The 27,433-nt window shown below is 41.0% G+C and overlaps 1 protein-coding gene across 2 annotated transcripts in view; it reads right to left on the bottom strand.

Annotated features, from left to right (window-relative positions):
* The window catches only part of USP44 (ubiquitin specific peptidase 44), a 45,699-nt gene extending 19,540 nt beyond the window's left edge, over window positions 1-26,159 (bottom strand). Inside the window, exons 1-2 of one of the 2 annotated variants that reach the window (XM_072655615.1) lie at window positions 25,993-26,159; window positions 8,404-9,911 (exon numbers count right to left, since the gene is read on the bottom strand). In XM_072655615.1, coding sequence (XP_072511716.1) covers window positions 8,404-9,837 — 1,434 coding nt within the window. In that variant the 5' untranslated portion in view covers window positions 9,838-9,911; window positions 25,993-26,159. Of the gene's footprint in view, window positions 1-8,403; window positions 9,912-10,351; window positions 10,620-25,992 lie in introns of those variants that run through there. The other variant, XM_072655616.1, reaches the window with a different exon arrangement.
* Between the last annotated feature and the right edge of the window lie 1,274 nt (window positions 26,160-27,433).

Raw genomic sequence — 27,433 nt, forward strand, 5'->3', positions numbered from 1 at the left:
AAATTATACAAATTCTATTAATGAATTATTGTCATATATTTGTTATATGTTACTGAGATATAGTGAGTTATGCATTCACACCTGGCCTCACAGAGATGAGTTCCAATACCAGTCAATGGGAATCTATAAGGAAAGGGATGAAATTCCTAAAGGAAATACATCTGATAGATTCAACTCCCCTCCATTGCCTGTCATACCCAATGCCCAACTTGTCTTAGGGTCAATTAGACCCTTTATTTTTGGTAGAGTTCCACCCAAATGGTGTCAGATCTTAGCTTTTGCCCAATACTCAACCATATAGGTATGGTCTGATCAACTGGTGAAATCTGAGTATGAAGGTAGAAAAATCCTGCTGTCAGTGTGAATAGGTGCTCTGTGAATGGGAGGGAGGGGGAAGAATCACAGAGACTGTCACCTTGCAAGGCTCCAGAAACATGGGGTTAGGAAAGCAACTGATGACCAGTTCTTAGGAGTGCTAGTGAAAGTGTATAGAGAAATGGAGTGTGAGTACACTAGGGGGGCCTTTCAGCACCACCCAGGCCCCTTCAGAGAACTCTATGTACTCTGAACAAGTACCTCAGGCCTCCCTCAACTGTAAGGCTTACTTTTCTCTGGCATGAGTAGACAACTCCTTTCCCAAGAGGTAACGTTGTTGGGAGGTACTTTGCTTTCTAATAGGATGGGGGGAGGTGAAACTGTTGACATGCAATTATGGTGGGTACATATTACTAGGAGGACAGGGGACCCCACTTTAGCCTACTTGGTGGTAATTCTGAGTCACTAGGGAAAGGGGAAAAGAGGGAGCAGTCCCTCTAGAGGACTCTGAGGGGCAAGGATTTTGAATCATTCCCAAGAAAAGGCTCTTTAAGAGGGGCAGACTTTGGCAGGTGAATGTATGGAGGAAAAGAGAAAAAAATTGGTATCAAACTAAATCCAAGGACAGGTTTCATTCAAGAGCTAATAGCTACTATACTACAGATGACCCTGATTCATGATCAAGAACTGCTGATTGTTCAAGAGGTAGCCATGCTGTGGCCCCGCCCCTCAAAGGGAGAAACCTGTGACTGCAGGTTTCTGGGGGTAAAAGCAACCATGTTGTGGCTGGGATGTTTCTGGGGCTTCTTCAAGCATGGTTCATCTCCACTCCCTATATCAGGAGAAGATCACCTACCACATGGAGCAGACTGTTGAGAGCTGATCCTTTCAAAATTTGGGAAGGAAAGGAGGAAAAGTTTAGATTCTCTGGCTTTTGTTCTCATTTTTTCCCTCTCATTATGGCAATTCTGAGGGGAGAGGAAAAGGTCTATAATCCCCCTCCTTTTCTCTTTAATATTATTGTCCATGCCAGGAGAAGTGAGGGCTCCATATGCTTCCTGTATGCAAGAACTTGAATATATAATTTATTGTAAATAAATATAAAAAATTATAAAATATAATTGGAAAATACTTAATAAAATAAAAACACAAAAAACCATAGATAATATCACATTTTAAAATTGAGTCAATACTGCAGACCTGGGATCCTTTTGTACAAATTAATGGGTCTTTTTCTATTTCAGTTTGACATAACTGACCTAAAGCAGTGAAATTCGACATGATTAGCCCAGGGTGACTTTGCAGAACTCAAACCCATGTCTTTCCAACCTTGAGGCATGCTTTCAATCCACCGGGCCATCTGGTCTGTCAGAGGACATCTTTATGGATGGAGAAACAATTTCCCTGAAGTTCACTTATAAAATGGAATGAAATCTGATTGTAAAACTAGCCACAATAAAAGGCACAGGCTGCCAGCAAGAACAAGATGGCAGTATTAGTGTCAAAGAACACTTACTATGTAACTAAAACTTTGGCACTACATACTTCTATAAAAGGAAGGCTGTGATTACTAAAACTCACAGGTATACTATGCTCTAAATTAATTACATATGGAATCTGTAAAAGTAATTTCAAAGAAAAATGCCAGAAAAACATAGTGACATAATTACCATGAAGACTGAACACTAACGAGGGGAAGCTTGTGGGGGAAAAGGAGAGAACAAAAACAAAACTAAAGTTTGAGTACATCATTAAAGCAGCTGAAAAACAAGCTTACTGACTACATGTGTATATATCAAATCGCTTGCCTTCTCAATGAAGGGAGTGGGGAGGGAGGAAAGGAGAGAATTTGGAACTCAAAGTTTTAAAAATGAATGTTCAAAATGTTTTTACATGCAACTGGGGGAAAAATACTAAATAAACAGACAAAAAAGGGGAAAAAAGCTTATTTGGTAATTATCAAAACAATCTGGTACTGGCTAAGAAAGAGCGTAGTGGTCAGTGGAAAATATTAGGTACAAATTACATTACAGTAAATGACCATAGTAATCTATATATGATAAACCCAAAGATCCAAGTTTTTAGAAGAAAAACTCACCTGATAAAAACTGCTGGGGAAACTGGAAAACAGTATGGCAGTAACTAGGTATAGATCAATATCTCACACATATACCAAGATAAGGTCAAAATGGGTATGTGATTTATACATAAAGAGTGATACGATAAGCAAGTTAAGAGAGCATAGAATAGTTTATGTAAAATTTGTAGACAAGGAAGAATTTAGAACCAAAGAAGACGTAGAGAGCATTACAAATATAAAACAGGTAATTTTGATTATATAAAATTTAAAAGGGGGCAGAGCCAAGATGGTGGAGTAGAAAGACAATCTGCTTTAGCTCCCCACCAAAGCCCATAAAATACTCCTTAAAATGACTCTAAAAAAGTTCTAGAGCAGCAGAAGTCACAAAACAACATACTGAAAGAGATTTCCAGCCCAAGACAGCCTGGAAGGTGGACAGAAAAGGTCTATTACACTGGGCTTGGGACAGAGCGAAGTGCAGCCTTGGCCACAGGGCATGGCAGGAATAGGACCAGAGCAGGCTTCAGGGTGTGGTAGAAGCTGCAGTTCTAAGATTCCTCAACCCACAAATGCCAAAGACAGCTTCAAAGGTCAGTAAGAAAGTTCTTTCACCTGGGTGAGAAGGGAACACAGTCTGCCCCTGCCCCAGGGCAGCAATGATCAGGAATATCCATTTTAGGCACCCTCAGCCTAAAGATCCTGGGGGAATGGAGTAGTTGATCTGGGTCTCACTCCTGGGGTGAGGAGGAATGCTGGCTGGTGGAGGAATGCTGGCTGGTGGAGGAACGCTGGCTGATGGAGGCTCTGGAGAGACAATTCTACTCACAGATCCTGAGCAGAAAAGCTTGCAGTTGCTCCCAGATCACAGTGCAGGCTTCTGCAGACTCCTCTCCCTTTATTGTGCCACCTTGGAGGAACTGAGAACTTACAGGTCCCCAGAGTATACCCTCCTCTTGACAAAGGACTCAAAAGTCAAGTAACAGGCTGGAAAAATGCCCCCAAAAAAGAAAAAAATAAGGTTACTTTCTTGATGAACAAATATTTTCTTCCATCCTTTCAGATGAAGAACAACAAAGGATACCATCAGAAGAAGACACCAAAATCAAGGCTTCTGCATCCAAAACCTCCAAAATAAATATGCAATGATCTCAGGCCATGGAAGAGCTCAAAAAGGATTTTGAAAATCAAGTAAGAGAGGTGGAGGAAAAATTGGGAAGAGAAATGACAGCAAGAAAATCATGAAAAGTGAGTCAACAGCTTGCTAAAGGAGACCCAAAAAAAATGCTGAAGAAAATAACACCTTTAAAAATAGACTAACCCAAATGGCAAAAGAGGTCTAAAAAGCCAAATGAGTAGAAGAATGCTTTAAAAAGCAGAATTAGCCAAATGGAAAAGGAAGTTCAAAAACTCACTGAAGAAAATAGCTCTTTAAAAATTAGAATGGAGCAGATGAAAGCTAATGACTTTATGAGAAACCAAGAAATTACAAAACAAAACGAAAAGAATGAAAAAATTGAAGACAATGTGAAGTATCTCATTGGAAAAACAAATGACCTGGAAAATAGGTCCAGGAGAGACAATTTAAAAATTATGGGACTACTTGAAAGCCATGATCAAAAAAAGAGCTTAGATATCATCTTTCATGAAATTATCAAGGAAAACTGCCCTGAGATTCTGGAACCAGAGGGCAAAATAAGTATTCAAGGAATCCACAGATCACCTCCTGAAAGAGATCCACAAAGAACAACTCCTAGGAATATTGTAGCCAAATTTCAGAGTTCCCAGGTCAAGGAGAAAATATTGCAAGCAGCCAGAAAGAAACAATTCAAGTATTGTGGAACTACAATCAGGATAACACAAGATCTGGCAGCTTCTACATTAAGGGATCAAAGGGCTTGGAACATGATATTCCAGAAGTCAAAGGAACTAGGATTAAAACCAAGAATCACCTACCCAGCAAAACTGAGTATAATACTTCAGGGGAAAAAAATGGTCATTCGATGAAATAGAAGACTTTCAAGCATTCTTGATGAAAAGACCAGAGCTGAATAGAAAATTTGACTTTCAAACACAAGAATCAAGAGAAGCATGAAAAGGTGAACAGCAAAGAGAAGTCATAAGGGACTTACTAAAGTTGAACTGTTTACCTTTCCTACATGGAAAGATAATATTTGTAACTCTTGAAACTTTTCTCAGTATTTGGGTAGCTGGAGGGATTATACACACACATACACACACACACACACACACACACACACATATAGACAGAGGGCACAGGTTGAGTTGAATAGGAAGGGATGATATCTAAAAAAATAAAATTAAGGGGTGAGAGAGGAATATATTGGGAGAAGGGAGAAAGGGAATGGGGCAAATTACCTCTCATAAAAGAGGCAAAAAAAAGCTTTTCCAATGGAGGGGAAAAGGGAGCAGGTGAGAGGGAAAAAGTGAAGCTTATATCACATTTGGCTTAAGGAGGGAATAACATGCACACTCAATTTGGTATGAAAATCTATCTTACACTATAGGAAAGTAGGGGAAAAGGGGATAAGTGGGGTATGGGAGAAATGATAGAAGGGAGGGCAAATGGGAGGAGGGGGTAATTAGAAGTAAACACTTTTGGGGAGGAACAAGGTCAAAAGAGAGAATAGAATAAATGGTGGGCAGGATAGGATGGAGGGAAATATAGTATTTCACAAAAATGACTATTATGGAAGTCTTTTGCATAACTACACATATATAGCCTATATTGAATTGTTTGCCTTCTTAGTGTGGATAGGTGGGGAGGGAGGAAGAGAGAGGAGTTGGAACTCAAAGTTTTAGGAACAAATGTTGAGAATTGTTTTTGCATGCAACTGGGAAATAAGAAATGCAGGTAATGGGGTATAGAAATCTATCTTGCCCTAGAAGAAAAGGGAGAAGATGAGGATAAGGGAAAGGAGGGATGTGATAGAAGGGAGGGCAGATTGGGGGAAGGTGTAATCTGAATGGATGGGGGGAGGGGAGGGATGGGGAGAAAATTTGCAACTCAAAATCTTGTGGAAATGAATGTTGAAAACTAAAAATAAATTAATTTTAAAAATAAAATTAAAAGGCTTTTGCATGAAGAAAACCAATGCAACCAAAATATAAGGAAAGCAGAAAACTGGGGGAAAAATTTTGCAAAAAGTACCTCTGATAAAGATCTCATTTCTCAAATATATGGAGAGAACTGAGGCATATTTATAAAAATACAAGTAATTCCTCAACTGATAAAAGGTCAAAGGATATGAACAAGCAGTTTTCAGACAAAGAAATCAAAGTCTATCTATAATCATATGAAAAATGCTCTAAATCACTACTGATCAGAGAAATGCAAATAAAAACCACTCTGAAGTACTACCTCACACCTATATGACAAAAAAGGAAAATGTTAGATGTTGGAGGCATGTGGGAAAAATGGGATACTAATGCATTGTTGGTGTAGTTGTGAACTGATCCAACCATTCTGGAGAGCAATTTGGAACTATGCTCAAAAGGCTATAAAACTGTGCATATCCATTTAGCCTGCAATACCACTGCTAAATCTGTATCCCACAGACATCCAAAAAAAGGGAAAAGGACTTATTTATACAAAAATATTTATAGCAGTTCTTTTTGTGGTGACTAAGAACTGGAAATCAAAGGGATGCCCATCAATTGAGGAATGGCTAAACCAGCTGTGGTATATGATTGTAATGGAATATTATTGTGGTATAAGAAATGACAAGCAGGATGACTTCAGAAAAACCTGGAAAGACTTACATAATCTGATGCTGAGTGAAGTGAACAGAAACAGAAGAATGTTTTACATAGTAACAACAATGTTGTTTAATGAAGAACTGTGAACGACTTAGCTATTCTCAATAATACAATGATCCAAGACAAAACCAAAGGACTAATGGTGAGGCACACTATTTATCTCCAGAGAAAGGACTGATATTGATTCAATACAGACTGAAGGCTGCTATTTTTCACTTTCTTTTTTTTAAAACATATTTCCACTTCAGTCATGTTGTGAAAGAAGAATCAGAACAAAAGACAAAAACCACAAGAAAGAAAAAAGAGAAAAATGTATTGCTTCCTTGTATATTCAGGCTCCATAGTCCCATCTCTGGATGTGGATATCATTTTCCATCATGAATCTTTTGAGAGTTGTCTTAGCTCACTGTATTGCTGAAAAGAGCTAATTCAGTCATAGCTGATCATTGTAAAATGTTGCTGTTACTGTGTACAATGTTCTCCTGGCTCACTTCCCTCAGCATCAGTTCATGTAAGTCCAGGTTTTTTTGAAATCCATATGCTCATTATTTCTTATGGCACAACAGTATTTCATTACATTTGTATATCATAGCTTGCTCAGCAATTACTCAACTGATGGGTATCTCTTCTCAACTTCCAATTCTTTGCCACCACAAAAAAAGCTACTATAAATATTTTTGCACAGGTGAGTCCTTTTTCCTTTTTCATGATCTCTTCAGGATACAGGCCTAGAAGTGGTACTGCTGGATCAAAGGGCATGCACAGTTTGATTGCCCTTTGGGCATAGTTCCAAATTGCTTTTCAGAATGGTTGGATCAGTTCACAACTCTACCAAAAATGCATTAATATTCCAATTTTCCCCCATCTCCAATATTTACTTTTCCTTTTTTGTCATAATAGTCAATAGGACAGGTATGAGGTGGTACCTTAGAGTTGTTTTAATTTGCATTACTCTAATCCATAGTGATTTAGAACATTTTTCATATGACTACTGACAGCTTTAATTTTTTCATCTGATTCACTTCCATTTTTTTCTTTTACTCGTCTTCTTGTACAAAATGACTAATATGGAAATGTTTTCCATAACTGCACTTGTATAATCTACATGTGATTGCTTACAATTTCAGGGGACTAGAGTGGAGAAGGGGGGACAGAATTTGGAACTCAAGACTTTAAATAAAAATGTTTTTAACAACTGGAAAAAATAAGCTTATTTCGAGAAAATGAAGAACCACCCTTATTTCTCCACCAAGTCCAAATGCTACCGGAGATCGTAGTTATGAAAAAGGACTGAAGCTCTGCCCCTACTCCTTCCCCCCGACACAGAACAACAGAGTAATACTTCTGGGGACATAGCAAGAGCAAACAGGTACGACAAACATTTTCAAGTCTGCAGACCAACAGTTCTCTACATTCTCAAAGCATTACAGAAGACAGAAGAGGACCTTAAAGCCCACCTAATCCAGGCCTAAAAATGGGGATTTAACTGACTGAGGCAGTGGCCAAGATCACCAAGACCTTTTTTTTTGCATTAATATTTAGTGTGACTAGCTGAATTTTGTCAAGGTAATAAGCATTTATTAAGAGCTTATTATGTGCCAGGCATTGTGTTAAGTGCTAGGGATACAAAGAAAGGCAAAAATAGTCCCTGTCTTCAAAAGGAGCCCACATTTCAGTGGACTTAATTCTGTGACCTTTTATCAATTTTACTAGTCCCCCCAAACACCCAAAATTCTACCTCATAATCATCTTCACAGCAACCTCAAGTTCCAAATGTTTCCCATTTTTAAGACTGTTAATACCCTACTACTCTTCCTTCAGAATTCTGTTCTCTGGCCCTAACTTTCAGTCCAGTTCCCACTCACGGTTTTTTTGTTGTTATCGTTTTTAAAGCAAAAGCTTAAGTACCATACCATCCCCTTGTTTTATCCTCATTTGTGCTAAAACCTATTATGAACTTTGGAAATACTTCAGGAAAAGGAGGGAAATAATCACCAAAAACAGAGCATACTGAAGTTGACATTTCTAATGACAGAAATAAGTTCCATATTCATTTTAGCCAATTCCTCTGAACACATTTTAAAGCAGTCTTTTTGAACTAAAATCTTTACTTAATAATTCTACAGAGTAAGGATTCAGAGTTTTTCATCTAGGGTGGCATATTTAATAATGCTTCCCAAAACATTACCCAAACTGAAAACTGAAAACAACACAACAAAAACAACTCGTACCTGACTAAGAAGTTGTCCATGAAAGATGGTATTCACCACATTCAAAACCTGTTTGATAAGTTTCTTTTGAGAACTGGGGATGAGAGCTGGATACCTGGTACCCGTAGTCTCTAGTTCATGCTGTACTTTATCCAAAAGTTCACAGAGGAATTCCTGAGCATCCTGCTGGGCATAACCACGAAATGCTGGTATTAGCCTCCACACTGAGTGTAACATGGCAAATGGGGACACCAATGCCCATTTTCCAGACCACATAACTTGGAAAAGAGTATGCAGTTCATGACAAAGAGAGATGTATCTGGAACTTGGCTCCCTGGGCTGAATAAGTTCCATGCTCCGGCTTTTAGATGCCCCACCACTTAAACCTGAAGACAGACTTGAGCGTCTTAACCCAGGACAGCCTTTATATTTGTCTTGATTTTCTTTTATGTGAAACATGGAATCTGTGACTGGTGGGTGTTTACAAGAAGATCTGGTCTTCCCACTAGCAGCTGTAGCCAGCAATTCTTGAGTTTGGTTCAGATCCAATTTTAAAAAACATTGCCGAAAGATAAGTAAATGACTTAATACCTGCAAAATAGAATTCATATAGCAGGTATTACCCAAATTCCTCAATCCTGTTACCCCAGGAGTCACTGTTGGTCTTCGTTTGATGGGGGAATCACTCACTTTTTTTAATCTTATTTCATGTGAGGTAGATGCTTTTTTACCAGTCACTGGTGATGCCAGGCTCTGAGCAAGTTTCTTTATAGGGAGCATTTCCATAATGCTAGACCTGGCAAGGCCTTGCAAACGTGAACTTTTCCTTGGAGGCATTCTCTCCATTTCTGCCTTAAACTGACGCTTCAGTTCCTGTCGTCTTCTCCTTGCTTCTTCTCTCTTCGCTTCTGCTTCTTCCTGAAGTCTTTCTTCTTCTAATCTCCTTTTTCCAATGGGAGTTTGTTCAAACCAAGATCTAAATACTTTGCCCATTAGCATCCGCCTCCTATGCCAAAGAGCAGTGAACATTTGATCTTCATTTCGAAGGAGAGCCTGGGCACCACCATGTGAAGGGTAAGAGTCATCACTGGTACCCATAGAGCGTAAAATCCTTCCACTCCGAGTAGTACAGTGATAATTCTGACTTTTGATTGCACTCAGTGTACTCCGCAATAATTTCAAGTCGCCAGTTGCATTATCATTAAGAACATAGTCATCACAAAGATAACAGAAAACATACAACTCATTCACCTCCAATGCTACTGGATGGTTACTGTCCTGAAAGTGCTTGAGTGCGTGTTCTTCAATGTATCTTCCACATGCCACATGAGAACAGCTAAGGCAAGCCCACACTGAATCTGTAGTATTACAATCCACACAATGCCATTTTTGAGGATTGAGGATGGAATGATCCTGAGCAAGCCGAAGCCGCCCAACATGCTTGCATTTATCCATTGTTAATACTTATGTAGTCTAGCTGAGAAATACACAATCCGAATGAGTTTTTGTCCATAACTTGAATCTGAAAACTAAACACAAAAGAGTATCAGTTTCTAGTACAATTAAAACAAAATTTTAAAGTACAACGGTAATTTTAGAAGTGCTACTGAACAATGTTTTCCTTTCCCATTTCTGACCTACTTGTCAAAGTAACAGGTGTAGCCTTTATTTCACTGATATCTCCCTAGCTACTTCTCTTCCTTGCTGCCCTCTCTCAACCATTAAAAACAAGCACCCTTTCTTTGGCCCTATGACTAATGACTAAGGGAGAGAAATTTTATAGACAATAACTCACTTGGGCACCTTATTAACTTTCCCTTAAGGTATTCATTCACCTACACCTCTTCTCACTTTCTGAAACTTCTGGGGAAAGTCATCCTTCACTTCTCATCTTCACTTCTCCTCTCACTACTCAATCCCCTGAAATCTGGCTTCCCATCTCACTCAACAAACTTTTTTCCAAGGTTACCAATAATCTCTTAATTGTCAAATTCATTGGCTTCTTCTCAGTCCTCATCCTTTCTTGACCTCTCTGTAGCAACTGATGGTCTTCTCTATGTCCTCCTCCTCTGTTCTCTACTGGTTCTCCGTCTCTCAGCCCATTTTTCAGTCCTGACCCCTCCTGTCCCTCCCTCAGTAATTGGGCCCCAAGGCTCTACACTGGCTCCTCCTCTCTACTCCCTCTTTTTGGTGATCTCGCCAACTCCCATCAGTTCAACTGTCACCTCTCTGCATCTAAACATCTAGTTCTGATGTTTCTTCTGAGTTCCAGTTCCACATCACCAACTGCCTATTGAACATTTCCAACAGCAAGTCCCACAAGTATCTCAAACAAAACTTATCATCTATACCACCACCATCACCACCACTACACACACTGTCCCTTCTCCCCAAATTCCCTAATTCCTAATTAAAAAGCACCAAAATCCTTCTTGTCACCTAGTTTCCAACCTCAGTTATCCTCAGCTCTTCACCCTACCCCACCATCCACATTCCAGCCAGTTGCCAAATCTCCTAAACTCTACATTCCCATCTCTTGCCACTCTTCCCTTTTCTCTGCTACAGAAGCCACCAACCCTAATTCAAGCCTATAGCACCTCTCACCTGAACCAAGGGTCACCTTGCTTCTAAACTAAGTGTATCATATATATACCTATTTAGTAATATGTTGTCTCCTCAAAGTAAGTCCACTGTTGGTGGAGTTATGATTTCACCTAGCTACTCTGGAAAGAAAGTTGCACTATGCCCAGAAAATTACCATGCTGATTATGCTTTTTGACCCAGCTAACATATCACTACTAGACCTATATCCCCCCAAATTTTTTCTTTTACAGAGAAGGATCCATATGCGTAAAGCAATTCTTTACGTGGTAGGCAAAAATTGGAAACTAATGCTGTTCTACTGGAGAATGGCTAAAGAAATTGTGGTATAAAAATGTGATGGAATATTACTGTGTCAAAAGATACAATTAAGTGGATAATTTCACAAAGAAAACTAGAAGACTTTTATGCACTGATGACAGACAAAGAGCAGAACTGAAACAACGCATACAATGATAACGGCATTATAGGGGAAAAATACCTTTGAGAGAAAGACTCTGGAATGCCAGTAAAGTGATAAATCACAAATTCATGAAATACACGACTCACCTATTAATAGAGGTGGTCAACTTGGAATGAAGGGACATGCATTTTTTTGGACATGTCCAATGCAAAAACGTATATTTAGATGTTTTTCAGAATTTATTTGCTCAGATAGGAAGTTAGGAGAAGAAAAAGGCTAACAAAAAATACTTGTTATTTGAAAAATAATAAATTTCTTAAAAAAAGGAAAGCCCTCTTCAAAAATAAACTGTCCCTCCCCTTCTCATCATGTAAATTTCTTGAGGGCAGGGATTGTGTTAGTGTTTTCACCTTTCTTTGTATCCCAATGACTGGCACACAGTTAACACAATAAATTCTAGGTGATTTGCTAGGTTTTCAATTGAAATCCTACCTTCAAGTCTCCTGCCTCTCCATTCTATCCTCCACAAAGGCTTTGTGCAGACCAGACACACTAGCTGCCCCCACCTCACATTCCTTCCTTTTACAAATACTGAAGTCTCCTATGCCCGGAATCCCCTTCCTCCTAATCTTCACCTTCCTTCAAGGTCAAGCTCATACACTGCCCCTCCCAGGGAAGGCCTAGGTTGACTTCCCAGTTATTAGCACCCACTCTAAGTGTAATTATTTTTTGTACAGATTTTGTATAAAGTTGTTGCTTTACATGTTGTTCCCTTCAACAGAAAGGTCCTTGAAAGTCAGGTCTTTTTGTGCTGCCTTATACAACGCCTGGTGTATAGCAGATTAATGAATGCTCTCTCACTGATAAGCTAAAAGGTAGCTCAATTTCACTTCCAACTTCTCTAGAAACTTTTCTCATATATCATGAAAAGCTTATCCAAACAGCTTTCTAATACACTGTGTAAATTCAATTAGCATTTGATTTTAACAAAAGTACGCCCTCTAGTGGTCAAAGAGGCCAACAATGCATATTTTTCCATTTTCCTTTCAGATACGCAAACTCACTAGGGCAGAAATCTAGGACTCCAAATATTTTCCCACTAGTATTTGTGTATGCTCTAGTATTCACTTCTAAGTGCCGTGGGTCCTATTCATTTGTAAGTAGCTTCCTTGGTCTTTTTTTGGGGGGGAAGGGGAAGGAATCTTAACATTCAGAACATCATTGTTCTTTAACATTCATTCCCTTGGCTACCAATTTGCCCTTCTGAGAAAATGAAGGAAAAAGGGAAAGAAAGTAGCTATTAGTGTGTGTTTCAATGAATCTTGAATGTCTATGAGTGTGTGCATGGATGTACAAATATGAACCTTGTCAGCAAAGGATTTGATAAAATATCTCATATTATTCTTGTAGAGAACTAGGACAGACAATAGGTGAGTTCAAGACACATTCAGAATTGACTGCATGGTAGACCCCAAAAGTAGGCATTAGTGAGAATATGTAGATCTGGAAGATCTCCAGTAAACTGATCCAGGTCTTGGGATCTGTACTTGGCTCCACTCAGTTTAACATTTTATTGGTGACTTTAAGTGAAGGCACAAATGGCATGCTTATAAGATCTGGAAATGGTATATAGACTGGAAAATACAGTAGAGTCTGGATCCAAAAGGCTTTTTTTTTTCTTTTTCTTTTTTAAGATAAATGGGGGTCGGTGACTTGCCCATGGTCACAAAGCTAGTAAGCATCTGAGGCTGTACTGGAACTCAGGTCCTACTGCCTCCAGGGGAGGTGTTCTATCCACTGCACGACTTAGCTGAGCCTAGATCCAAAAGAACCTTAACAGATTAAAGCACTGGAGGTTAACGTATCCAATTTTAACGTCTTCGGCTGGAATTCAGAAAGTCGTAATCAGATCTGGGAGTCTGAATGGACTGTAAGTAAGCTCAGTTTGAATGTGCAGTGGCTGCATTAAGAGCTCTAGGTCCCAGAAATAAGGTAGCAATTATCTTCATTTCTCTCAGTCCACATCAGAAATGCTGTACTCAGTTCTGGACACCATAATTTAGGACAATATCATAAGCCAGAGAGCATCCAGAAGGCAACCAGGATGGTAGAGGGATTGAATTGATGTCACAAAGGAGATACACAAAGACACTGGGAATATTTAGCTCAAAAAGGAGAAAACTCTGGGACAACCATAATAGCTATGTTCAATTATTTAAAGGCAGAAAATGGGGGAAAATTTTTTACAGCCAGTTTCTCTGATAAAGGTGCCAAATATATAGGTAACTGAGCCAAATTTATGAAAATAAGAGCTATTCACCAATTGATAAATGATCAAAGGATATGAGCAGGTAGTTTTCAGAAGAAGAAATCAAAGCTATCTATAGTCAAATGAAAAAATACTCTAAATTACTTTTGATTAGAGAAATGCAAATTAAAATTACTCTGGAGTACTCTCATATCCATCAGAATGGCTAACATGACAGAAAAGGAAAAGGACAAATCTTAGAGAGGATGTGGGAAAAGAAGGAAACTAATGAACTGCTGGTGGAGTTGTTAATTGGTCCAACCATTTGGGAGAACAATTTGGAATTATGTCCAAAGGCCTACAAAATTGTGCATACCTTTTCATCCAGCAATACCACTTCTAAGTCTGTATTCCAAAGACATTGAAGAAAAGGGAAAAGGACTCAGACAAAATATTTATAGCAGCTATTTTTGTGGTGGCCAAGAACTGGAAAGTAAGGGATGCCCATCAACTGGAGAATGGCTGAACAAATTGTAGCATATGAATGTAATGGAATATTACCGTGCTATAAAAAAAAATAACAAAGGGGATGGTTTCAGAGAAACCTGAGAAGACATAAGAACTGATGCAAAGTAAAGTAAGTAGAACCAGGAGAACATTCTACACAGTAACAGCAATCCTGTAATGATGATCAAGTCTGAAAGACTTTGCTACACCGCTTAAAACAAAACAATGGCCTGAGACAATTCTGAAAGACTCAGGATGAAAAATGCTACCTACCTCCAGAGAGAAAACTGATGAAGCTTGGAGTACAAACTGAAATCTCGTTTTTTCACTTTATTTTTCTTGCTTTTTTCCCTGCAGTGTGACCAATACAGAAACATGTTCTGTATGATCTCACAAATAAAATTTATATTATATTGTTTGCCTTCTCAATAGATGATGGAGAAGCTACAGGAAGGGAGAGAATTTGGAACTCAAATTTTTTTTAAATGGATGTTAAAAATAATAAAATTTTGAAAATGAAATAAAATGTAAAAATCAAGTATTTCAAGGGCTACCATTATTGTTCCTGCTTTGGCCTCAGAGAGCAGAACCAAAAGCAATGGGAAGAAGTTACAAAGAAGCAATTAACTTTAGGCTTGATGTGACAGGAAAAAGATTTCTAACAACTAGAGCTGCCGTGTGGAATGAATTGCCTTGGGACATAATGGCGCATGAGCGCACACGCACACACACTGTCACATTAGCCACTCTTGATAGGTGAGATAGTACCTCAGAGTTGTTTTAATTTGTATTTCTCTAATCAAACATGACTTAGAGCACGTCTTCAAACCCCTATGGATAGTTTTGATTTCATCTGAAAACTGCCTGTTCATATATCCTTTGACCATTTCTCAACTGGCAAATCCGGCTTTATTTCAAATTATTTCTCCCCCATTCCTCAACACTACAGCCAAACTCTACCATGGAACACACAAACACAGGGCTGGGTCTTCTGCATCTATGTCCTTCACCTGCGGAACTCCTACATGTATCTTTTTAAAAGCGCATCTCAAATGCCATGGTTCTCTCAAGAGAACTTTCATAACTACAATACATCTGTAACGCATTTGTACATGTATGGATGTGTTACATTCCCTTCAAAATTGCTAGCTGTGAGGGCAGGGAGCTAAATTTTTATAATTCCATCAATGTTTAAGAACACTGTAGGTACTTAATAAATTGTTAGCTAAACTGAACTAATGTATTTTATACACACTAGTTATGACTACACAATTTAAGTATCCTAAACTAAACTTTGTTTGCTTTAATAAGATTTCTATCATCTCTATAAAAAGTTATTAAAGTTTTAAATTATATGGCCTTTAAGAGCATTGGTTCAGGTTTCCAAGCTGTTCCTGAATCAAGAACTATTCTAAGGTATAGTAGGAGGAAAACTGGATCAAGACTCTGAGGGTCTAGGTTCAAATCCCAGCCTCACCACTTATTACATGTGCAACCCTGGCTCTCTGGCCTTCAATTTCCTTGCCTGTAAAATAAAAAAAATTGGACTAGGTAGCTTCAGAGGTCCCTTTCTGCTCAAGCTCTGATCCCATGAATCAAAAACTAACATGTATCTTCTGTACCTAGCTTTAAATCTTGTATCTGGGGTTAAAGCTGGACTGATTTCAGAATCTCAACTGTTAATTCTCAATTAGGAGAACAAGATCTCTTACAGAGATCTAATATTTTTTCTTAACCCCTTTTCCATTAGACATGGTATATGCTTGTTATGAGGGAGTTGAAGGACCTCACTTGACTTACTGGTGGCTGTTTTACTCTTTATGGGAAGATCCAAAGATACTCACCAATGATAAGGCTATCAAAGTTTACTTGTCAAAGAATGATCCTACTTGTAATCTGGTAAAACAAGAGTATAAATGACTCCTGTTTCTGCTAGTCTGACAACTATCTTTAGGTTCTTATATCTGGAAAACACTTGTGTTCAATTCATCAGCTAGTCCAATGATTCGTCTCCCCTTCCCCCTTTTGAATGATGTCCAAGGACTTATGTGGATAACTGCTTGGCACAGCACTAAGCAGGATGGAATAGAATCTGTTGTTTTTGCTCAGTCACTGAATTGTGTCCCACTCCTCGTGACCTCATGGACTATAGCATGCCAATATTGTCCAATGGTTTTCTTGGCAAAGATACGGGAGTGGTTTGTTATTTCCTTTCCAGGTGGATTAAGTGACTTGCCCAAGGTTACATGGCTAGTAAGTGACTTGAGACAGGATTTAACTCTGATCTTCCTGACTCCAGGCCCAGTGATCTATCCACTGATCCATCTAGCTATATTCACATTAGAATAGGGTACCTTTTTTTTTTTTTAAATGCAGGAAGGTGATTTATTGACCTGACCTTCTGCATTTCTCAGTCTTTCTCAGGAACTAAGTGGCTGACTTTGCAGAGGGGTTTATAGGCTGCATTATCAAAAGTGAAATAGAGTATGAGAAATCTGATTGAGGGAGGACAGAAGAGAAAGAAGCAAATAAATACGGTAGCCTAGCGTCTGATAAACCCAGACTGCCCAGGCCCAGGGAGAAGGACCATTTAACAAAATTGGGAAAACTAGATGTCAGTCTGGCAGAAGGCAGTTCAAACCAACACTCATACCACATACCAGGATAAACTCCAAATGGATACATGACCTAACTACGAAAGGCCTTTGATAAAAAAAGGTAAAAGTAGAGGGGTAAAAAAAGAAATGCCTTTCAGATGTAAAGAAGAGGGAAACAGTTCATACCTAAACAAATGATATAAACAAAATGGACAATTTTAATTAGATATGAAGTTTAAAAAAATCTGTACACAAAGAAATCTAATCTAGTAAAAATAAGAGAAATGGGTAATCTTTGCAACAAGCTGCTCTGATTAAAGTAACTTTCTTTAAAAGTAAACTTACTTTCATTTCCAAGAGTAAGACTAAGAGCTGCTCTCCAATAGAAAATGGTCAGAGTACATAAACAAGTAATTTTCAAAGAAAGAAATCCAAGCTATCAATAACCATTTGGGGAAAAACTGCTCTCACTATTAGAGAAATACAAATTAAAACAACTTTAGCAAATCAGACAAAAACGTTAAATGACAAATAAGGGAGGTGCTGTGGCACTGCTGGTGGAGCTATGAATTGGTCCAGTCATTCTATAAAGCAATCTAGAACTATACCCACAAAGTTAACCAAACTGGGCGTACCCTTTGACCCGACTATACCACTACTAAGCCTAGAAATCAAAGAAAGAGAGAACAGCCCTGTATGGACAAAAAACAAGACAGTTAGCATTATTTGTAGCAACAGTAAAAGGTTTTTTTCCCAAGTGAGCACAAAAACCAAGTCAACTGTCCCCGTTATGATACGGCTTACATAGCACAAGATAAGCTAAGTAGTGATAAAGACATGGAAAAATAAAGGACTAAGAATTAGTTGATTTAGCAAAAATTATCTCTACACGAAGACAGTATGTTTTTCTTTGGAAAACACCAGAGAATCAACCAAAAAACTAATGAAGAGATTTGTTTCAGTAAAGTAGCAGCTTCTACCTTTCCCATTCCTATCCTTCAACATCCTTCTGGTTATGCAGGTTCACTTTCCCTCACGCCCCAGGTCAATCAGGGGCCAAGTCTTGCTAATGTCTGCATTCACCACTTCTGTCATCTGCCCTCTTTTCTTCACTCCCAGGACCAACAAACAAACTCAGGTCAGCATCAGCTCTCCTGCTTTTGGTGACAGCCTCCTTGCCTGGCTCCCCCTACCTTCAGTCTCTCCCTCTCTCCAATACATTATCCACAAAGATGACCAATTCCTAAAATACTAGTCTGGTCACTTTAGTCCCCTGCTCAAGAAGTTGCACTGGCTTCTTATTGCCTCCTAAGATAAAATACAAAATTTTTGGATTGGCATTTACCATCCTCAGGTTCCAGCCTAGTATTGCAGGCTTACTGCTTATAATTACTCCTCAGCACCTCTGCACTGAAGAAACATCCCAGGGAGGAGGTCATAACCACCTCTGCCTCTTAAGAGTCCACCCTCTCCTCTGCAGCTCAATTCAGCCACTTGCCCCCTGAAGACTACTTGCCCTGAATTTACTTTGTATTGAATACAGCCCTTAAATTACTTTGTATTAATTTTGTATTCTTTTTGTATTTACCCATCCATGTATTTATTGTCATCCTCCACCTATCTCCAGGGAAACTTTTGGAGGACAGGAACTGGATTTTTTTCTTTGCATCCCCAGCAGTCAAAAGAGTACCCTGGCCCAGAATAGGTACTTTGTAAATGTTTGTTAAATTGAAACCCACCAAAATAGTAAGATTTTTGTGTATCATTAACAAAAGGGAGAGATGGAAAATCGGTTAAACATGATATGTGTTAAACAGTGTCTGGGAGTTAAACTACCAAGACACACATGACTTCTACAAATATTATTATATAACTATTTTCACAGAAATCAAATAGAACCTCTAAAAAAAAAATTGTAAGTCAATGTCCACAGAGACTCCATATCAATACCATAAAAACGACATTACTAAGCAAATTAATCCACAGACTTAACCCTTAACCAAACCACTAAGGTCATACTTAGGATAATTAAAGTAATAATAAAATTCATATACAGTAATAGATGGATAAAAAGGATGAGAGGGGAGTGGGAATAAAAGGAGCTTGGGCATTACCATATGCCAAATCACATTATAAAACATTATCAAAAACTATCTAGTATTGGATTAAAAAGAGAAAAGCTAGCCAGTGGAACAGGTTATTACAGGTGCATCATTCCATAAATCAAAGGACAAAAAGTGCTAGGGAAAAAATTCCTTACTCATTAAGAACTGCTGGGAAAATCAGATAAGCATTTGGGATAAAAGAGATTGAGAGCAGAATTTTACACTATACATTATGGCAAATTTCAAATGGATAAATGATCAAAATATAAAAAATAACACTTTTGAAAAGTTAAAGAACTGTGAAGAAATGAATTTATAATTGCCCATGACAGAAATTATGAAACTACTTACTAAGAACTACTTCGATATGTAAAAGCAAAAAGCTTTTGAACAAATGAGTGCTCCTAAAACAAGAAAAAAAAAATCTGGGCTAGAAAATGTATGTGCAGGAACTATCTGATAAACAAAAAAATTCAAAATCTACAGGGAAATTGACAAATAGTCTAAGGGTCATTCCTAAATTGAGTAGTCCAAGGATATATAAAGAAATTGTTCTTATGATACTAGCAGCAGAAAAAAGGTATTCATAATCAGAAGAGACTTGTTTCTAAGAAAATTTTGATAGCACTATTCATAGTAGTAAAACTTTGGAAAATCTTGAATAAATTAGAAACAAAAGAAAGCGTGCAACTGCTAGCTATATAAATAAAAGCAATTTCAAACTGGAAAAAAATTTTAACACTGAATCTAATTTATAAAACACAATGGTTCCTTAATAACAAACTACTAAGGTTAAGAAATAGTTTTGTAACCACTTGATATTATTAATGGCTTTCTGAGAGGTTGATTTTTTTTTAAAGGGGAGCTTAACTGTGTATTGGGGGTTTGTATGTGCTGAAATAAAATTTAATCAATTTATTTAAGTGCTTTGGGAGAAAATGAATAGAAGAGATGCCAGCTTCCCTTAGAAGCCTTCTTCCTTGGTCAATTAACTACTAAACTTGTTGAATCCTTTTCTACTCATTTACATTTCCTATTAGCATTTCCTAGGTCGAGATTTGGTCAATAAATAATTTTTATAAGCACATACAGATATATAAAATTTATTACCTCATAACAGTCCATGTTAAAACCTCATCAGCTACTTTTCTGTCAACCTTCAAAAGCCTCCTAAGAATTTACTCACCTGCATTCTCACACCTCCCTGCACCCCAATCTGGAACAGATTTCCCCCCTCATATTATAGTTCCTATCTCTGCCCACAGATATCTTGATTAACATTAAAGAACTTAGCCTTGAGTAGGTAATTTAGGGTACAATTTGGCCCTCGGGAGAATTTTTCCATTCAGCACAGATAAAACACAACATTCTATTCTATTCTCATTTTCCCTCTCCCCTTCCTGCAATAATATCACAACTCTCTCAGTTCTTTTCTTCTGAAAAAGCTCAAAGTGCCTTCACCTGCAATCTCATGATAGGGCCTAAAAACAGGGAGATGGAAAGGTCAAGGTACCCAAGACACAAAGTGATTGACAGAGGCCAATCCAAGACGTTTCCTGCCCAAAGACAAAAGGATGGGACTAAAATCAAAGTCTTCTGAATCCTGGTTCTTCTCATATTCTTTTCTACAGCCTTTATGGACAAAAGCCTTCCTCCTGCTCTCCTCTGAATCCCCTGCTTTAGTCTTCCCCTTCTCCAACACATCCTTCCCTTTACTTTCTCATACACAATGCTACCTCACACTTCTGCATTAACAGAACAGTCAATAGTCCCCACCTCCCTGCTGAAAAAAACAAATTCTTTAGCCAGGCATTCAAGGCTCCAACCTACCTTGCAACTTCATGCTATGCTTCCGTCAAAAACTGCCCCAGTTTTCTCTTCTTCCAGTTTTCTGCCCCCTGTTCCTAAGCCTGAGACAGAATCCCCATTCTCCACACTTATCTACTATTGAAAGAAATCTTTCTCCTTTAAAGCCCGGTTCAGAAGTCACCTTTTTCTCAATCTCTCCCATCTGAAAGTTACCCTCTTGAACCTCCAAGGTCAGTGTTTGCCCTACCTAATACACTTTACCATTGCCTAAATTGCATGCGATTACTTATATAGGTACAGGTTTCTCACCTCTTACTAGATTATAAACTCTTTGAAGTGGAGGGAGTCACTTTATCGTAGATATCCAAGTACTTAGCACAGTCCCAATAGAGCTGAATGACACAATTCAGGGGAACAGACAGCTACAAACTCCTGGGGTGTAGTAGAATGGCTGAAGTGGATTTTTAAAGGCCATCTGGTTAAACCACACAGCCCCCATGCCCACCCCCACTTCGTTGTTTTAGAGAAATCTTAAGGAGCAAAATTATAGGATTTCAATCTTGATCAAATCCAATGTTTTTTTCCAGCAGCCTAGAGGGCAGTAGAGGGAGAAGTAAAAGGGTTTTAATAGGCCAGTGCAGTCAAATATTTTTGTTTTAAACTGTATACAATTTCATATCTTGTACTTTAAAGTCCTTAAGAAAGAGGATTTGTAAAAATATTTATATCTTATATATGACAAATGTAATTTTTTTCTTTTGCAGCAAAAGTCACTTTAGGGAATAAGCAGCAATTCAGTCAGACAAAGACTGAATACTTCACAAAGGTAAATATCACAATCCTCAGCATTGGAAAGTTGTTAGTAGATTTAGAGATCTACATCTTGCCCACAATGATGAAACCACACAGCTCTTTCAAAGCAAAATATAACTACCACCTGCAGAGAACATCTGAAAAACAACTAACCTGATGAGTTTCACCATAGGTTTTGCTATGATCCTTTGTAGCAGTGTTTTTAACGTGTGGGAAGGAACATACAAAAACTCTATAGGTATTTTTCTGAATCACATTTTGACAGGTAGAATACAGGACAGCAAAACCTTAAGCCATTGCTACAGCTGCAAATTTTCATATAATTAGCATAGCAGGATAACTGACATGGGAATTTAGTGTTAACCTAAACCATCTTAAAATTAGGCTTATTTGCTGAGCTTATTTTTTTTCAACCACATAACAAAGACCTAATGAATCAACAAGTCTCTTCACTATTCAAAAACAGCAACCCTTTAACTAGAGAATTATTACTGACTGGTACAGGAATTTTTCTGTAAAGGAAAAGTTCTGCCTGACTCTGAATTTACAAGAAACTTAACTTTACATGACAGGCCTGTTTGAAATATATTTCAGGAACTGTCAATCTTCTGAACATCTAATTCCTGTGAAACGATAAGTCCTTCAACACAAAGAATATTTCACTTTAAACAAGTTAGGAAGAGATCAAATTAACAGCACTACATAGGATGAGGAGAACAAATTGCTTTTACATTTTGAAAAAAGACACCACAGGAAACATTCTAACTTCGTTAAAGTCTAGTCCCCTTTTGGAAACTTTCTAAAGGAAATAAATTAGAAGAGTGGGCATATTTGAAATCTTTATCCTGGCTATTTCTCTGATTACTCAGGGTAGACAATGGTATCAAAATCAGTTTTTCAAAACAAGCAATTATTTAGGACCAACCCAAACAGATTTTTTAGATGTTTAACTGGAGCCATTATCAGGTATTTTGCATAAGAAGAGATAGGAAGATTTCTCCCTTAAAGACCTAAACAACTTTCTCCCCTCCAAACAACAAAGAAACCCAAACAACCCCACCCTCAATCAAAGAGGCTAAGAATGGATTTATAGCCAGGGCTGGGAGATTAGAGTGGTTTTTCCTTACCCACAAGCACAGCCAATTCAAGAAAACTGTCCTTTATTTCCCATTTATTTCCTAACAATACTGCAACACTTTTCTGGTTTGATGTGATGCTTTCCCATTCACTGATTAGGGACCTAGTCCCAGCGAGGCCAAAACTCTTCCAAGTAGCTACAAAGGCACTGCTCAGAAAACTGGGGAGTCTGCTACTTCTGGTCTAACTTATCAGCAAAACACTACCTCCCCACGATGCATCTTTCTCATCTGTAAAAAACCAACCAAACAAACAAAAAAGCCAGGGATGATATTTACACTTCAGAGTTGAAAGCAAACTTTTAAAACTATAAAACCTCATAAAAATGTGAGCTATTTTGATAATTCCCTGTTCTTTCTGTTCCCTTCCTGAATTAACCTAAAATCATCCTCTTCTAAGACCCCTTAATTTCCTAGGCCTCAACCACCCTTTTCTTTTCCCTACTTTGTCTCCCCAGTGCTTACTTAGCACGAGGCCTCCAGCCGTCTAAGAGCTTAATAAATACATGTTGACTGACTCCTCTGGATCAGTTCTCTCCGATTAGAAGGAATGTGACTTGGTGATCTCTCCAAGATTCACATATACTTCAAAGCATTATGTTATGACCATAAATTTTCTGAAAAACAAGGATACTCTTAAATTTGATATATCACTGCTCCCTATCCCATCACCATGTACACAGTAGGCAAACTAAACATTCATTCTTGATAATTAATTTCCTCACTTAACCTAATTTCACAACAGACTTTACCCAAGAATCAAATCCTTTTCACCAATATTCACATCAGCTGCCAATACCAACCTTGGATAGCCTTTGCAACATCCACCTTTCAAACAGCAGGTCAAACATTTTTACAAATTCTATTCAGAACAAGGGATTTTTAACCTAGGGTCAAGCAAATAGATTTCAACATGTTCAGGAACTTGGATGAAAAAAAAAATGATATCTTTATCTCACTAATCCCTAACTGAAAAACATCATTGCCCCTGGCATTCCTGAATGCTAAAGAAGTCCATGCCAAAAAAAAAAAAAAAAAACCAAAACCCAAAAAACAACTTAAGAAACCCTACTAGTTTCATGGACTCTTAATATCTTTTCTTTCAATATTAACAAGGATGTGAACACTATTCTAGGTGGGCAGCGTAATGGATTGCTTGGTTGGCATGTGGTTCAGGGCAAGTCACTGAAACCTCTTTCAGACTAGGCTTCCTTATCAGCAAAATGAAGATAACAACTGCACCCACTTCAAGTCGTGAGGGTAAAATGACAATATATACAAGCATTCTGTAAACTTTAAAGGGCTATATTAATTCTAGCTATTATTAATAGTATCATTCTTCTAGGAATACCAAGGCAAATAGCACAGCACCTGTTGGGGTGAAAAGGAACCAAGAGATAAAATTCCATTACAATCACTACCAGTGCCAGGTGAGATGCTACCTAACAAAGCTACAGTATGTCCCAGAGAATGGGGCAGAACAAGTCCTGTGTTTCTGGGATAGTTCCTTATTTGTGACTTATCCCTAGAATGAGCATGACAAGTCATATTTAAATCCAGAAACTAACACAATTGTCCTCCCAGATCTATTCAAAGAGATCTCCAAACTAAAACACAAATGCAACAGACGCCTTTTCTAGATCCTAATCCACAGTCCCTGCCATGGTTATTATGATTATCAATTGACTAGGAAACTAGTAGTTGAGAAGTTTCAGAATACTTTTGTTCTACCATCTAAAAACCCATTAATCCAGAACATTCTCCATATTTCTCACTTTAGAAGTTATCTCAGCAGGAAATTCATCTGAATTTCCAAAACAACTACAAAAACAATGGTTTGGGTTTTTTGGTTTTGTGGATTTCAAACAAAAGATTTTAGACTGGGAATATAGACAAATTAAGTTAGAAAATTCTGAATTATGGCCAATTAAGAAGTGATATAAATTCACAAAATGCTTAAAGGGAAGAAAAAAGTCCCTATCCCAGCTTTTATTCTAACAAAACGTTTCTGCATGACTTCATGATATAATAAATTTTACATTTGTCTTTCTCAACAGGATGCTAATGTTACTTCCCACAACGAAAAGAAAAAAGGGGCCAGCCTGAAGAGACCTTAAATACTTTACACTGAACATGTGTGGAATATTCAAACCAGAGGATGAGCTGTCATTCTGAAGACCCCTCCCCTCCAAAGCTGATCCGCCAAGCTGCCTACGATACATAAATAAAATTACAAAATCTTTGACACTAGCAGTTTTGTCCAATTTCACCAAAATATGGTGGGAAAAAGGATCCCGACAATCTACACCCTGGAAGAATTCCTGGAGCCTATGAAGAGTCTAGGGTTTCTGAGGTTCCCCTACTGTGTGCTAGAGACACGAAAGGCGTCTCTCTGGTTCGCAGGGTGATGATCGTCATCCATCCAAGTGATTAGAAGACTGCGTGGGCCGGGCTGAAAGGGAAGGGGGTACAGGGTGACCGGGGCAGGGGGGCAGGGAGGCTGGCAGGCTGTGCGGGGGTCCTCGCGGCACTGCGCCTCCGGGACACAAAAGAACTTTCCGCGCGGCGCGTCCCCACACCACGCGGGGCCGGCCAGCCTGCCGGGAGCTGGCACCGGCTCTGCCACTCGCGGCGCCCCCTCCCCTCCACCCGTCCCGCCGCCTCTGTCATCTCTCCAACTTTCCCTCCCATGCCTCTTTGTCTGGCCCCGCACACAGTAGGCGCTTCACCGGCGGGCTGAGCGCTGCCCCCGCGCCGCGGGCTCCTAACAAAGAGTGCCGGGCTGCGGGCCCGCGGGCTGCCCGGCCTGGGGGGGCCGGGCGGGCGCACTTTCCCCGACACCTCGAGCCAGGTGCCGGCGGCTCGTGCCCCGGGAGCGGGAGCGGCGGCAGGTGCAGGCGACGCCGGGCGGGCGGCGGGGCTGCCAGACTGACGGACCCACGGGCGGACGCCCGGCGGCTCGCGCCCTGCCCCCTCCCCCGGCCGGCCGGGGCGCGCGCACCGCCCGTCCGCCCCCCCGGCCCCGCCCCCGCCGCTCCGCGCCGTCCCCCGGGCCCGGGACGCCGGGGACGCAGAGAAACTTCCCAGAGGCGCCAAATCCAAACTCCCAGGAAACCTCCTGGTCCCGCGCCCACCGCCGCCCCGAGGCAGGGCCCGGCCTCCGCAGCCCGCGGCCGCTCCGCCCCGGGCCTTGGCTCGGGCCCCGGCCCGGGGGAGGGGGGCACCTCGCGGGGCCTCCCGCTGCGCCTCGCCGCGCTGCCGGGACCCTCCCCCTGCCTGGACCCGGGAAACTCCTCCGTCCCGCGCCCGCCGCCGCCGCCGGGACCGCCCTCCGCGCCCGCACCGCCCTCGCCCGCGCTCCCACCCCCGCGCTGCCCGGTGCCTCACTCACCGGACGCAGCCAGAGCCGCCATCTTGCGAGCTCGCCACCCGGCACGACGACGGCGGCGGCGGCGGCGGAGGCGGCGGCGGCGGGAGCAGCAGTGGCGGCGGCGGTGGAGAACCGGCCGCCTGCGTCACGGGGTGACGCCGAGCTCCGGCCACGCCCCCTGGAGCTCCAGCCCGGGCCACGCCCCCGGCGCATCCAATTGGGGAGCTGGGGCTGGGGGCGGGGCACGTGGTCTGTGTCAGGGAACTCTCCCCGGGCGCCTCACTCTGTGAATGAACTTTGTGAAGCGGAGCCCGCCCGGCGTGCGGCTGGCCTCGGAGCCTCGGGCCGAGCATCCCTCCCCTCCCCCGGCCGCTCCGACTCTGGCCTCTCCCCTACCCCCCACTGTGACCGGCGCGCCTCCTTCCCCTGCTCCGAAACGGAGTTAAAAAGAAGGCTATTGTACGGCGTGGTCACGGGGCCCCCCGGTGTGAGTCAGCCCGGCCGAGGCTCGGACCAAGTGCCCAGCTCTCTGGCCCCTCGGCCCGAGCGCGCCGGCGGAGGGGAGGGAGGGGAAGCGAGGTAACAACCGCGCCCCCACAGCTCCTCCCAAACGGGAGAAGCCGCGCTCCGGGCCCGGGAAAGCGGCCCGGCTGCTCGTCCCACCTGTCGCTCGAGCTCCCGACGCCGAGCTTTTCCCCCGGCGGCCTCCCGCCGTGCCAGGCGCTCTCTTTCCCTTCCTGCCCTCCGCGGCGTCCCTCGAGTCTCGGAGCTGAACGCCAGGGCCCGCGGTGCGACACGAGGGCCCGGGGGGTTGCACCCCCCTCCAGAGACCCCAGAGACCCCCAGTGCCCGGGGCAGTGCCTCAGCCGGACCACGGGCCACCATCCACTTCCTCGAAGAACGTCCCCAAAGGCCCCGGGTCCCGGTGGGAGCAAAGGCAGATAGTGTGGCGAGTGCCTTTCCCGCCGTCCCCTCCTTTCCCCCGGTATTGCTGTTTCTCCCCCTCCCCAAACGCCCGTGTACCAAGTGTCTGTGGGGTGCCAGGCTGAGTTTCTCTGGAGCGAAGGAAACTCCTGAAGAGCAGAAACTTTTCCGCCCAATTAACTAGCGCAAACCCCCACGAAGCGCCTGTGAATGGGGGAGCAAGCGCGGGTCCCCGCGCCCAGTCCCGTGTGCAACAACGTGGTGAACTTCGGCTGGATTAGTTCAGCTAATAAAGAGCCGAAGCCTGAGGAAATGGGGGAAATGATGTAACAGAGAAAGCAAGAAAGGAAAAGTTCTGGAGAATGGCTGGATCGTTAGGGTGTGCAGACCTCCAAGGGGAGCCACTGGCCTCCTGGCTGTGTTAAGAACAAGGCACTCCACCTCCGGCTTCCAGGCATTTTCCCTGGCTGACTCCCATGCCTCCAGTGCTCTCCCTACTCAGACTACTCACTTTCCTTGAAGAACCAGATAAAATTCC

Source organism: Notamacropus eugenii, chromosome 3 (assembly GCF_028372415.1).
Source record: "Notamacropus eugenii isolate mMacEug1 chromosome 3, mMacEug1.pri_v2, whole genome shotgun sequence".
NCBI lineage: Eukaryota > Metazoa > Chordata > Mammalia > Diprotodontia > Macropodidae > Notamacropus > Notamacropus eugenii.